The 14,212-nt window shown below is 54.9% G+C and overlaps 1 protein-coding gene across 1 annotated transcript in view; it reads right to left on the bottom strand.

Moving 5' to 3' along the window:
- The window catches only part of HCN4 (hyperpolarization activated cyclic nucleotide gated potassium channel 4), a 41,637-nt gene that overhangs the window by 3,307 nt on the left and 24,118 nt on the right, over window positions 1–14,212 (bottom strand). The window contains exons 2-4 of the mRNA XM_039237885.1: window positions 13,508–13,931; window positions 4,737–4,898; window positions 2,517–2,735 (exon numbers count right to left, since the gene is read on the bottom strand). Coding sequence (XP_039093816.1) covers window positions 2,517–2,735; window positions 4,737–4,898; window positions 13,508–13,931 — 805 coding nt within the window. The remainder of the gene's footprint in view (window positions 1–2,516; window positions 2,736–4,736; window positions 4,899–13,507; window positions 13,932–14,212) is intronic.

Here is a 14,212-nt window from a genome sequence, read left to right as displayed (position 1 = left end):
CCCAGTCCCAGGGGGCAGAACACCTAGAGCTGTAGCTTAGAGAATTCCCCATGCCTGGAGAATCAATAGTGGTGAAGAGGCAAGGTCTGGAGACAGGGATGGAGTCAGAAGGTTGCTGAAGTGGTCCACGTGAGAGCTAGTAGTGGGGATGAAGGGGAGGTAATACATTTCAGAGGGATTGATGAGCGAATCATATTGGAGAGCCATTAGCTAAAGAACAAAATAAAGGCAACTCTCGAATGGAAAGCCACAAGAGGCTTGACATTGCCGTAAAATGAACTCTGGTGCTTTTTCTGAACTATCCCTGATTGTAGTCCCAGAATGATCCCCCATCCTGGCCACACACTGGGCCTTCAGCCTGGTCACACACTCGCCCCTGATCCTGGTCACATCCTGGGCTCCGGCCCTGGTCACGCGCTGAAATCTGACCCTAGTCACACACTGAGTCCTGACCTGGTCACAGGCTGGGCCCTAACGCTGGCCCATGTGGATTCCTCACCTGGCCCCCGACTAAGCCCTGGCTTTTACAACCCGACTCCTTCTATCTTTCCCCTTTTCAGCCCCCTCATTCCTAACTCAGACCTTTGTTTTAATCAGGCTGATTTCACCCCCACCCATCTACATACCTTTGCTGCTGTTCATCATGATGGCTAGGCTAGAATTCTACTCTTCTACCTTCTCCTTCCTCTGTCTCCCCAGATTGGCCCTACCCACCCTGCCCTGGCTCTGCAGGCTCTCTCGAGCTCTCCCTTTGGCAGCATGGGACCTGGCCCACCATCTCTCAGCCACCCCACCAAGGGACAGCACCTGGAGCAGGCAGACAGCCAATTAATCAATACATACAATGCAGGACACTGAGAATTCAGTGGGGATGGACAGACCTGGGTCCTGCCCTCACAGAGCCACAGCCTGAATAGGGAAGAGGGGATGTTAAACAACCGATCACACAGATTAATCAAAAAATGGCAAGCGTACCAAGTGTGGTGAAAGGGAATCAGAGGGCATGGTGGGGTCATCTGATGGTCAGGTGAAAAGGAGAGAGGAGAGTTCCAGGCGTCTGTGCCAAGGCCCTGTGGCAGGACACGTGTAAGGCTCTGGCATGGCAGGAATAGGGGGCTGTGGCCCATGGCATGATCTGGGCATGAGAAGGGCAGGAGCCAGGGATACCTGGATGGCTTAGCAGGTTGAGCATCCATCTCTTGATTTTGGCTCAGTTCATGGATGGAGCCTGTATCAAGCTCTGTGCTGCCTGTGTGGGATTCTCTCTTTCCCTCCCACTCTGCTCCCCACCCCGCCACACACACACGCACACACTCACACTCTCTCTTTTCCTCTCTCTCAAAAATAAAATAAACAGGGGGCCTGGGTGGCTCGGTTGGTTAAGCATCTGACTTCAGCTCAGGTCATGATTTAACGGTTTGTGGGTTCGAGCCCCAGTTTGGGCTCTGTGATGACAGCTCGAGCCTGGAGCCTGCTTCAGATTCTGTGTCTTCCTCTTTCTGCCCCTCCCCTGCTTGTGTTCATTCTCTCTCAAAAATAAACGTAAACATTTAAAATAAATTAATTAAATAAAAACATATTTAAAAAAAACAAAACAAGGGCAGGGGCCAGATGCTGCCCCTTAAATGCCAGGCTGAGGAAACACCGCTCAGAGTTCCTGTGTGCCTAGAAGTAACATGAAGACTCTAAAGAGTTTTAAGCAGGGTGATACGATCAGCTTTACAAGCTTTAAGTGCCTGCTCTATCTGCCACGTAGAAAAGTGAAATAGAAGGTAGCAGATGGAGCCCACTTGGCCAATAAATATTGAAGAACTTGCTTTGTGCTAACACAGTCTTAGTGGTTGGCATGTACTACTCACTCCTCATGATCTGATTGATCCTTTCTAATGTCCCCATCTTACAGATGAGCAAATGGGGCACAGAGACGCGAAGTGACATGCCTGTGCTCCATGGACAGCTGGTTGTATCATTTGGGCCCCACTGCACAGAGGTGGCCGTAGAGCATGGGGGTGGGAGTAGCACCTAGGAAGACAGAAGACACGGAGCAACAGACAGCAAGGCCTGAGCCACCAGGGACCCAATGTGTGACGACTGAGAAAACATGCCAGCCAAGGTGAGCGGCAGAATCGGCCAGAGAGGGGGGAAGGAAGCCAGGGGTGTGCAGCTGCGGAAACCAAGCGCGAAGCAAGGAGGGAGTGATAACTGTCTAACGCCACTGACAAGCTGAGCAAGACAAGGACCCAAAGGAGCCATTGGCTTTAGCAACGCAGAGGGCACCGGTGGACGGCAGTTTAACGGGCTGAGATACGGATTCGGCAACCAGAAACAATGTGGGGGTCTGTTTATTGTAGGAGTTTGTTCCACGAAAAGGAGGCAGGTAACTGAAAAGTTAGCAACCAAAACCAGATGATGGTAGAGGACAGAACACGTCGGGGGGCTGCCGCCTGTGCTCCCCGGGAACGGATGGTCGGCTTCTCCCGAGAGCGCCCAGGATAGACCACAGGTTTCTGACCTACCTTTTCCTGGTACTGGCGCCGGGAGGAGTCCAGAGACTGGATGAGGGCGGTGGCGTGGCCGATGAACATGGCGTAGCAGGTGGCGCCCACGATCATGCTGAGCATGGTGAGCCAGACGTCCGACATGCCCACGGGTGCCTGCCGTCCGTACCCGATGCACAGCATGTGGCTCATGGCCTTGAAGAGGGCGTAGGAATACTGCTTTCCCCAGGAGTTGTTCTGTGGATGGAGAGGGAGTGGGTAGTGAATGGCCCGCCCTCTCACTGGAAAGATCCTTGCCACCCTCCACCCATCAACCTCTTTCCCAGCGTCTAAGCCCTGGGCTTCCAACCTGGCTGTTGGCTGAAAGCCTTGAGTGAGGGACAGGAGGTCCATGATAGCAACCTGTCGTGACAGTGGGTCCCCAACTTGGGCCTTTCTCTTTGCTATGGGGGACAGGTATCAGACTGGCAGCCCCAGCAAAGGGAGGGGAGCCAATCCCTCAGCCCCGATGGGGCAGCCTGGAGCCGCCCCCCACCAGCAGCCAAAGGCTCCCCGCTGAGCCACCCTGCTGTCCTCTGCTTGCTGAAATAGCTCTGTCCCCCCACCAAACCACTGCCAAGTGAAGCCCATTTCCCCACTGACCTCAATTATAAAACCAGATACGCTTCCCCTGGGGGGACAAGCTCTGGCAGCCTGAGCCAAAAACACTGTCCTCGTTCTGGGTGAGCGAAGTTTAGGCGCAGCAGAGCTAACTCGCCTCCTGGGTAAGCCCCGCCGGAATTGGTCCAGGGCTGAGGCCACTAGTTATCCTCCCCCACCAGGAGGTGGACTGTCTGGAACACACAATGCTTGGGGGCAGGAGGAGGGAGAAAGGGAGCGAGCGAGGCTCCTGGCTATTTTTGTCTCGAAAGCCAGTCAATGTCTCAAGGAAGTCTCCGTGTGGGAACGTTGGGCGCGGAAGGGCCATCTCCTGAATTTAGTGCATGTGTGGGCCTGTCACCCTCACACAGAGCAAACTGTCCCCAAAGAGGAAGCTGCCAGATGAACCCCAGCACCTGCCACCTCCCCAGCACCTCCCTGTTCACACAGGGGATGTGCTAGCAACGGTGTGCACCTAGCGGGGAACCCACAGAGCCCCGAGCCCCAAACCCTTCTGCAGTCACCAGGCTGTTCCTAGCACCCGGAGAAAGGCACAGGAGCCGCGTGCCATGTTCAAGGTCACTCAATTGGTCCTAGACAAAGCTGAGCTGGTCTGGTGGCTCTCTGTCCAGACTAAGTCGGGGAGGTGGGCGGGGCTGATCCAGGGGTGCCGGCCTGTGCTCCCAGCCTGGGGAACTGGGGTGGCCCCAGCTGCCTCTTAGTCGGGGCTTCTGGCCTTACTGAGGAACCTCTGGGGACCCAGAAATTCAATCCATATGGCCGATTCATTTACACTTAGCTCATCAAAAGCCTGTTTTGTAAAGGCCTATTTGATGCTGAAAGATGCCTTAGGGTCTCTTTCACCTCTTTCAAAGCTGGTTTTGCCTCCCCCGGGGCCCTGGGGATTTGCCAGCAGACCAAACTGACTGTCTGGAGGAGGGAGGCAGGGGTGTGCCAGACCCACAGAAATGCTCACAGGTCCTGGGGGCCCTCGCTCCACCTGGTGCCCAATATGTCCATGGGAGGCTGGGGGGCCCCACGCAATGGCTTCCCAGCCCCAACCCCATCTTCCCTCACCCACTGCAGGGTTGGTGGAAGGGAGGTGGTAAGCCCTCCTGGCTGAGGACCCCACCTGTGAGTAGCAGGTGTGCATCTGAGGGGTGGGCGGTGGAGGGGAAATGGGGAGTAGGGGACAGCCCATCTCAGCTGCTGGAGCAAAAGGAGGAAGCCTTGTGTGATCTGGGAGTCCCAGCAGTGTCTCTGGGGAGCAGAGGTAGGACGGGAGCCCCCAGCCTGGCTTTGCCACACTTGGTACTGTCTGAGCAAGGCCAAGGCTTCGTCTCCCTGGGTGAAGTCAGGGGAACGCGAGGCTCCCAGCTGCACTGGAGGCTGTAAGAAGGCACAGGGCACCGCACGCAGCCCAGAGCTCTGGGACCCACCTATACTGGCGAGAGCCACACGCCCTCGGGCACCAGGCCAGCACTGCAGAATCCTAGTGCAGGATCTCGGGAGTCCCAAGCCATAGACCTCCTCTGCCCACCAGTGCCTCGCCGGCTCCCTCTTCCCAAGGCCCCGCGGGAGGGCCGAGCGCCCGCTCACCACCATGTTGTTGATGGACACCCAGCAGTCGTCGGGGAAGTCCTGCAGCATGGGCACCAGGAACTGCAGGCAGCCGTCCCAGTGGCACAGCAGGAGCATCATGCCGATGAGATTCACTATGCGCACCACAGCGCTGGCCAGGTCGTAGGTCATGTGGAAGATCTACAGACAGAGGGCAAGAAGTCGGCCTGGATAGGTGGGCGGTTGGGAGAGGTCCCTGCCCGGCCCTGCAGCTGCTTGTGGGCGCCGCTCCACGTGGACTTGGCAGAGCATCGGGCCGAGTGCAGGTGCAGGCACTGGCAAGGGTGGCAAGGTGTCAGGCCAAGCGCCGGATGCGCACTGCAGGCGGCAGGGCCCCAGAGGGACGCCCCCCCGGCTTGTGGGGACCTCCCACGGGAAGTCCAGCCATCCATCCAGGCCGGATACGTGAAGGGAGGGCACCTGGAGCCACAGAGCCCCAGAGTGCAGAGAAGCTGCCTCATCCGCTTGCCTAGGCCGTGGGAACAACAGGGAGAGAGCCCGAGCCCGTGAGAGGCTCCTCAGGGGACCACAGTCTGCAGTCACGCCAGGGGCATGGTGTTTCCCTAAATCTGCCACTAGACACCGAGGACCTACCAGGGGCAGTGGGCTCTGCTTAAGGCAGCCATGGAACTGAAGGAGAAGCAGCACAGACACACAGATTCCAAGTTCACACAGACCTTGATCCCAGGCCCACTTCTACCCCAATCCTAGCTGCGTGACCTTGAGAAAGTCCCTGAACCCCTCTGAACATGTCTCTTCATCTGGAAAATAGTGACAAAAATTCTTACCTGGATGGATTGTCAAAAGGATTAAATTATACATACAAAGTGCTTGGTACTGGCTATAGAAGTGTTCTATAAATTGCAAGCCATTATTAATGGATAAGTTGTTAATAATTAATCTTTATGATTAGTTCATATGTAGTTGTAGTAATGCTTTCCCGTATCGTTTAATAAAGCACAGCCCCCTCCGCCTGGGTGGCTCAGTCGGTTAAGCGTCGAACTCTGGATTTGAGCTCAGGCCGTGATCTCATGGCGCGTGGGTTCGAGCCCCTTATCGGGCTCTGTGCTAACAGTGTGGAGCTTGCTTGGGATGCTCTCTCTCTCCCTACCCCACTCATTCTCTCTCTACCCACCCTCTCTCTGCAAAAATAAAATAAAAAAAATAAAAACAAAATAAAATAGTAGAGTCCCCTCAACCCCAGCCCAGTGGCACCATGCAGTCCCACTCCCGTAGCTTCTAGAGAGAGCCAGAAGCACGGCTGGGCAGGGCCAGGGTGGGCACATCAGCCCGGCATCTCTGCCCACCAGCCTCCTTCCAGAGCTGCTGCTGCGTCTGGTTTCACCAGGGCTCACCATGCTGACAGGGCAGTGAGGGGACAGAGAGATGGAAGGAAATCTAGAGGGAGTGGGAGGCTCTGGGGGCAGCACAGGGTAGACTTTGGTAGCTGGTGGTAGGATATTGATACTAGTGACCTCAGTTTCCCCTTCTGAAATGTGGGCCTAGTTTGGGGCCCAGGTTCTGAAAAGCCAAACATGAATCCTATTTGTCCATCACTTCTGGGGCTGTGCCCGCCCTTGGCCCCGTGAGTGGCAGGACTCTGGATATATTCCAGCTGAAAGGCTCTGGAGCCTTTTCAGGGTGAATCGGACCTTGGCAAGGCTGGTGGAGGATGGTGCTGCACCGCACCCATAGCCCCGGTGACAGAGGGACAATAACACCACAACTGTGTGTGGGCATGCGGTCCCGCAGTCACCACCTCATTTAAACTCACCATTTGCTTAAAATATCATTAATCCATTTTACACCAAGGCTCAGAGAAGTGAAGGGATTTGCCGGAGTCATGGCGGCAGTAGCAGGGGCAACCTGAAGCCAGGGCTGCCTGCAGGTGGTTAGATTGGCCCCACGAGGGAGAGATGGTTTTCAGTAGTTCTGTCAACCAGGTGAGACAGCTCAGACCCAAAGTGGCTGCGTGATGTGGCTGGATTCACACCAGGGGGACCCAGGGCTGGCCGGAATGCCCCAGCGCATCGCTTCCGCAGCCCAAGGCGCAGGGCAATGCTGCAGACAGAGCTGTGGGTGCTGCAGCCCCGCCCCACTGGGGCCCCAAACCAGCCCAGGGCCATCAGCGAGCTGGCTCGCAGCCAAACTGATACATTAGTGTAAGGAGTGACAGCACCAGCGACCAGGCAGGAGCAGCTTGGGACTGGGGTCTGGGAAGCAGAGCAGGATGAAGGGTGACACTGGTGCCTCTGGCCATCTGTCCACTGCCAGCTGTGCCCTGGGGCCTGGATCCCGAGCCCAGGAGGCTCCTCAGCCTCTCCCCGCCATCCCCAGCAGCTCCCAGGTACCAGTACCCCATCTTGGACCCTGAGGGGAAATCCCCCTCCCCGCTCTTCAGTGCTGAGGTGACCACAAGGGCTCTGTGACCATGGGCAAGTCACCTTTCAAAGTCTCAGTTGACCAAGATGCCACCAGCTCTCCAGACTCAGAGAATGGGGAAGGCAAGTGACAAGGGACCATCCAGTCTCAGAAATTGCCAGCACCGGCCCTCACGTTCCACCACCTCTCAGCCTCCCCTCAGCTAAGATAAGCCAGGCCTCTGCCCCCCATTTCTCAAAGTTGCTGGAGAAATTAAACTGGCCAAGAAAGTCCTCTGGGTCCCGAACGAACGGGGTCAGTGTTAACGAAGCTCTTTCATTTCCTGCTGCCACAGACTAGATGTTTGGTTCCTTTCAAATTCCTATGTTGAAGCCGGAATCCCCATGATAATGGCATTAGGAGGGGGGGCCTTGTGAAGGTGATTAGGCCATTAAGGGGGCGGCACCATGAATGGGGTCAGGGCCATTAAAAGAAAAGACATGAGAAGGAAGACCTCTCCCCACCATGTGAGGACATAGCAAGAAGCTGACCAGCCACAAACCAGGGCGAGGGCCTTAGGCAGAACCCGACCACACTGGCACCCTGGTCCGCTCTTCCAGCTCCAGAACTTCGAGAAATCAGTTTGTTGTTTAAGCCCCCACGTCTGCGGCTCTGTTACGACAGCCTGAGCTGGATGGTACATACGGTGTCTATGGCATAGAGCACTATGTAGTATACAGTGCGAGTATAGTACACACTATAGTATGTCATATATAATACAGTACTTGGGCTGAAGGAAGCCTTGGACCCCTTTTAGAAAGTGTCCCAGGGCACCTGGGTGGCTCAGTCTGTTAGGCAGCCCACTCTTGATTTCAGCTCAGGTCATGATCTCATGGTCATAGGATCAAGTCCCACACAGGGCTCCACAATTCTCTCTCTCCCTCTGCCCCTCCCCGCTTCCTCCTTCTCTCTCTCTCTCTCTCAAAAAAAAAAAAAAAAAAAAGATGGGGCGCCTGGGTGGCTTAGTCGGTTAAGCGTCCGACTTTCGCTTCGGTCATGATCTCGCGGTTTGTGGGTTCGAGCCCCGCGTCGGGCTCTGTGCTGACTGCCAGCTCAGAGCCTGGAGCCTGTTTCAGAGTCTGTGTCTCCCTCTCTCTGACCCTCCCCTGCTCACGCTGTCTCTCTCTCTCCTAGAAATAAATAAAAATATTTAAAAAAAGAAAGAAAGAAAGAAAAAGAAAAAAAGAAAAGAAAACGAGAAAGCCTCCCAGACTGGGGCAGCCCCCGAAAACTGCCTCTCTACATGAATCGCTCTGAGCCTTAGAGACAGAAGGATGAGGGTTGGCACATTTTTATGCAATACTTCCTTTTCCTGTGGCATCATCTATGTTTTATGTTCCTCCGTAGCTAGTTTTCTTCCATGATCTAGTGCTAGTCTAGCTCGGCCTTTATTGTGACCTCGGCTGACTCCGCACCAACATGGCCAAATCCGAGCTTCCTGCCAAGAGTTGGGTGGGGACACATTCAGGCTAGGAGGGCACCCCAGGTGGTGAGGTCACTCACCCCGGCCCCAACACTCCAGCACCCAGGTGTGGTTGCTGAGAGTAAGGCTGGACGTTGCTGGGAGAGGCTGCTAGACACTTGTGTGTCCTTGCTGTGGGCTGGAGCCACAGGCCACCCGCAAGTCAGCTGCACTACACAAATATTTGTTTTGCTCTCTATACCTCATTAAAACCCCCTTTTACGATGTTGGTTCTGACCGTGGGGGGTGAGTACTTCATTTCCAGGCCCTGCAAGGCTCGCTGGGCGGGCAGCCAGGGTGGCTTGCTCTTTGTGCCCCACATGGCACTTGGGGGAGGCTCCGTAGCTTCCGGGCCACAGTGCGGAGACAGAGCGACACATCCTCCACCTCGGCCAACCGCCTTCTCTGCTCTGAGCCTGTTTCCTCATCTGTGCAATGGGTCAATAGCAGCTCCCAGGGCCGCCTTGGGGATCAGGAGAGACGATGCCCACAGCTGGTACACAGTAGGTACTAAATGCATGTTGGTTCCTTTCCTTCCCTCTCTGTCCCAGCCTTCAAACAAAGAGTTGATTTCTCAGTCCTGGGAAGAGACCAGAAACTGGAGTTTCCGCCAAAGCCTCTTCTTGGGGCCTGGTTGAGTTCCCTCTCAGGGACTCCTTCTCCTCAGGGAAAAAAGAATAAGTTCTCCTTGTGTCTCAGGGACCAATGGTGACACTGAGGTCAGCAAGCCCAGGCCCGAGAGGATGGCGTCTGCACGTGTATCCCGGGACGGGCCTGGAGGTGCCCAAACTGAAGGTCACGCTGAGTCCCTTCCTGGAGCCCAGGGAGAGAGGGCCAACCCCTACCCTTAGGACCACTCCTTGATTCCGGGAGATAGAAAAATTGAGGCCCACGGGAGAGGAGACTCATCAGGAGGTTTGGCCTCGGCCCAGCCTCCTGCCTCCAGCCTTCCTCCCACGGTTTCCCAGCTCCCGAGGGCAAGAAGAGGATTCTGGGATGGGTCGCTGGGGTGCTGGGCCTGCAGGGGAACATCCGGAGGGGGGGCGACCAAGGTTTCTAACAATAGCCTCCGTGCCTGTAACAAGCTCACACCTCAGAGGGAGGGAAGAGGCTTGGCTGGGAGAGGCTTGGGAGGAGGATGGTGACCTAGATCGCCTGGGACGGAGGCAGAGGCTGGCGTCCTCTGAGAGTGTGGCCGACACCCGCCGAGACCCTCCACCTACCCTAACTCCGGGCACCTGCTAAGAACACTGGAGAACTCTCTGATGGCGGGAGGGGCTGAAGCCTGGGGGTCAGGAGTCTAGCATCTCACAGCTTCACCAGGGGCTCTTTCCTCTTCACAGGTGGCTGCCATTCTAGCCGCCACCGGGGGCCATGACCATGTCCTCAGGATCAGCCAACATGATCCTTGCCGAGGGAGGCTGGAGTGGGGACCAAGCTCCAACCTCCTAGAACCATCAGAGCGCACCTGACAGTTGGGGAAAGTGAGGCCTACAAAAGGAAAGAGTCGCGTATGGAGTTAGAGGAGGAGCTAGAGCAGGGTTTTCTCTACTAAATACTTCCTTTCCCATGTTTCATGTAGACCTGAGACCTCAAGGGTCTCCCTGCTGTTGCCTCCAGGCCAAGTTGAGGCTAGAAGCCCCGGGGCTGGGGCAGGCTATTGAGGATGTGGAGACAGGGTTTCTGGGGCCAGCTAGGAAAACCCAATGCAATCCCAGGGGTCCAGTGGGAGCCCTCAGTTGGGCGGTGTGCCCGGCAGAAGCCAACTCAAAGCAATTTCCTCCCCAGCTGGTAGGCAAGATAACGGTGTATGTGGAGGGGGTGGGGAGTCATCCATCTGGCCTCCTGGGATCTCTCTTCCTGCCCACGAGATTGAGTACCAAGTCTAGTTCAGAGCCCCGACGTGAGCCCTCCTGGGGCCTCCGTCTGCCCCAGGGAAGGGCCAGGGTGAGAGCCTGCCTGACCTTCTGCATAGCCCAGAGGGGGGCCAGGCCACAGAGGCAGTAGGGACGGAAGCCCTGGATAGAGCTCCCAGGATGTGTGGTGCCGGGGGAGTAAAAGAAGCACTTCGTTTCCATTCCCAGGCTCACCCTGCTAAGTCACTGGCGATTCTACCAGTTCTCCCCAAATATCATGCCCCTCAGGGCCCAGGCATAAGGAAGGAGCAAGGAAGGCTCTCAGGGGGCTGGGGCCTGGAGACATGAACCAATTCCAGAGAAGGCAAAGAGTGGCTATTTCTCAGCTTTTAATGACAGTCTAGCTGTAAGTTCAAGACAAACAGAAGGGTGGGGTACAGTGGTGTTTTACAGTCTGAGTGAACCAGCATGGTCCAGTATTTTTCTATTTGGACGAGCCTGTCAGGGCATTCTAGGAAATATGCCTCCATTCTTCCTCCGCAGCCACTCAGAGGGGCCCCAGCCACCGCCCCCACCCCTGGCACTGTCCCCTCTAAGGCCTGAGCTCAGACCCGCATGCCAACATCTCATTGCAGGTGGATGTCCCATAGTTACCTCAAACCCGACCTGTCACACAGAACTCCTCACCCTACCCCTCGACCCGCTCTACTGCCTGCCTTCCCAATCTCAGCTGGGAGTCTTCCCTAACAGAGGGACAGGTAACAGAATCAGTCACCTGCATTCGGGCGACCTAAGAACACAGGGAGTGGATGGAACCCGGAGACAGGAGGCCCAGGTCCAAAATCCTAATGCTGGGGCAGCTGGCTCTTCTGACCTTTGTCCTCACTGACAAATAAGAATAATAAATCCTGTCTGGCTTGCCTTGCTGGCTAGGCGTGAGGGGCCGATAAAACAAGGGTAACACGTATTTGAGAAAAGCAAACCCCCTGTAGAGGTATAGAGGGTTACTAAGTCAAATGATTGGGGAGGGGCATTTATCAGACACTTCACCAGGCTTCGTGCTAAGCATTTGATAAATATTTAATTCTCAAGACAATCCTGTGAGGATTAGACCCACTTTGCAGATAAGAGACTGAGGCTCAGGGAGGTGAGGTGGCACCAAGGTCACATAACTAGGCAGTGTGGAGCCGGGATCTTCATTCAGGTGTCACAGGTGTAAAGCCCTGCGGCCAACCACTGTGCCAGGCAGGGACTTCTCATTGCTGGGAGTCAAGAGAGCTAACTGGGTTCTGCTCCAGCTCTTCCAGAGGCCTGCCGCGTGACCTTGGGCAAGCCACTGCCGCTCCTCTGTCAGCAGGAATAATGCAAATTTTCCTAGGCAAAGAATATTTCTGCCACGCGGTGATGCTGCCAGGCCGGTGTAGGCACGTCTGCAGCACAGCTGTTCATGACACCTCTGACCTCAATCTGCCAGGGCCCCAACCATCAGCCATGTGTGCTACTTGCCCAGGGCCCAGGCTGCTGCCGGGATGGGGTGGGGGCTTTGTGTCCTGACCATAGGAACTTCTGTCCAACCAAGCAGAAGGGTCCTGGAGACCAGAAGACCAGCAGCGAGCCACGGCAAGAAATGTGCCTCTGTAGAAGGTTCCCTAGGCTACGGCCTGCTCCAGCCCCCAAGCTGGGCAGCTTCACAGAGTATGCCTACCTCTGCATAGGCACTTCCGGGCTGGCCTGCCCGCTGCTGCTCCCAAAAGGTGTAAGGTGGGTGGTGGCAGACACAGACAGAAGTGCTTCCAAGGTCACCTGCTTTTCCTCAAGTGCCAGCCCATAGCCCTCTTGTCCTTCCCACGGATGACTGCATTCAGCCCATGGCCGAGTTACGTTTGTTCAGAATGGTGTTTTTTTACACCCAGTCCTTTTACAATTTTTTTATTTAGTTTCTGTAGCTAGTGTTCTGCCTACAGCCCCTAGGATCCCCTTACAGTTTGTGCACACACAACTCCAGGCTCCTCGGGTGCTTTTCACCCTCTACAGCTAGCACCTGTGGCTCTTTGCCAGACACCTGCCCCAGGCTGCTGGAAGCCGCTTCACCTGCTAGCACCGAGCACAGGAAGTGCCCTGAACCAATTACAGACATGTAAGGGGATACAAAAACTCCAACTTCTTTGTCCTGTCTGGGACAACTTTGAGGTGTGAGGTTCGAGGTATGAGGTACGCTGTCCCCAGAGCTCCCCATGGGACTTGGCTTGGTGTCATCTTGTTTGGCTTCCTTCCCTCTTTTGTGTGTCCTTCTTCCTTAGTCCCTCACCAGATGATTCCTGGAAACATTCCCCACTTCAACCCCACTGAGGAAAAAAAGCCACTTTCATGCAAATCCTCACCTCAGGGTCTGCTCCAGAAGAACTCCCAAGGTACCTAATAGAGTTGCCTACAAAATTTGCACAAAAATCCAGATTTCTGCTTGTCAGGATCAACCTGTAGTTCTAGCAACCCTGGGCCCTTTCTCACTTGGCAACAAGTGGCTCGAGTGAAGTAGAGGCAAATGAAAATGTATTCTTCAGTTTTCCCCAGTCTATACACTCTCTACTGCCTTCAACTGGCCCTTTTCACCCATTTCCGTTCCCTGCCCAGCCCCTGCCAGCTCGTGAGTTTGCATTCCCTACAATATAGTCCAATGGCTAACAGGCTCTGGAATCCAGGTTCACTACTGATTCTGGGACTAAATCCCTTAAACTTCCTGCCTCTCAGTTTCCTTATGTAAAAAACAATGTACCTATATGATACCATCTACAGTCGTTAGAGACTTCAATGAGATACTGCCTATAAAGTGAATTTCACAATATCTAGCACATAAGAGGTCAAGAAATTACTAATATTTGTCCTGTTGGAGCAGATGTGGCTGCTACAATTGGATAGCCTAAATCCAACTATCTGAGATTACCTGGGGGCCTCTTACTGCCTCTGGGGGTAAGATACCCCTTCCTCCAAGATGTTTGGGTCTGACCACTCACCTCTTCCCACTGATGAATATATCGAATGAGGCGGGAGAGACGCAAGAGGCGCAGGAGGCTGAGGATCTTGGTGAAGCGGACAATGCGCAAGGCCCGGGCAGTCTTATAGACCTCTGAGTCAATGCGTGTCTCCACGATGAGGAAAATGTAGTCCACGGGGATGGAGGAGATGAAATCCACCACGAACCAGCTTTTGAGGTACTTCATCTTAATCCGCTGCGGGTCCAGGATGATCTCTGTGTTGTCCTCCACCACAATCCCTGTGCGGAAGTTGAGGACCAAGTCGATGAGGAAGAACGTGTCTGACACCACATTGAAGACGATCCAGGGTGTGGTGTTCTCATCCTTGAAGAAGGTGATGCCCACGGGAATGATGATTAGGTTTCCAACCATCAGCAGCAGCATGGTCAGGTCCCAATAAAATCTGCCCAGAGACACAGGGGTCAGTTGCCAGGAGGACAGACAGAATGAGTTAAAGACTACAGGAGAAAACTCCAAGAGACAGCAAATGTGGAAGAGGTAAGTCTTGGGAGGTTCTGAGTCACTGGGTAAGAAATGCACATGGGTACCAGGGCAAGATATGGAGATTGGAATAGAAAGACTCTTCCTTCACTAAGGATACCCTCTGCCTGCCCCTCTGTCTGCTCCCCCTTCCCGTTCCCATTCCCCAGTGGGAATCAGGCTGAAAACCAAACCAAACAGTGA

Source organism: Hyaena hyaena, unplaced genomic scaffold (genome assembly GCF_003009895.1).
Source record: "Hyaena hyaena isolate Hyena2069 unplaced genomic scaffold, ASM300989v1 scaffold_130, whole genome shotgun sequence".
NCBI lineage: Eukaryota > Metazoa > Chordata > Mammalia > Carnivora > Hyaenidae > Hyaena > Hyaena hyaena.
Note: the sequence above shows the minus strand (reverse complement) of the source record. Positions and strands in the feature narration are given on the sequence as shown.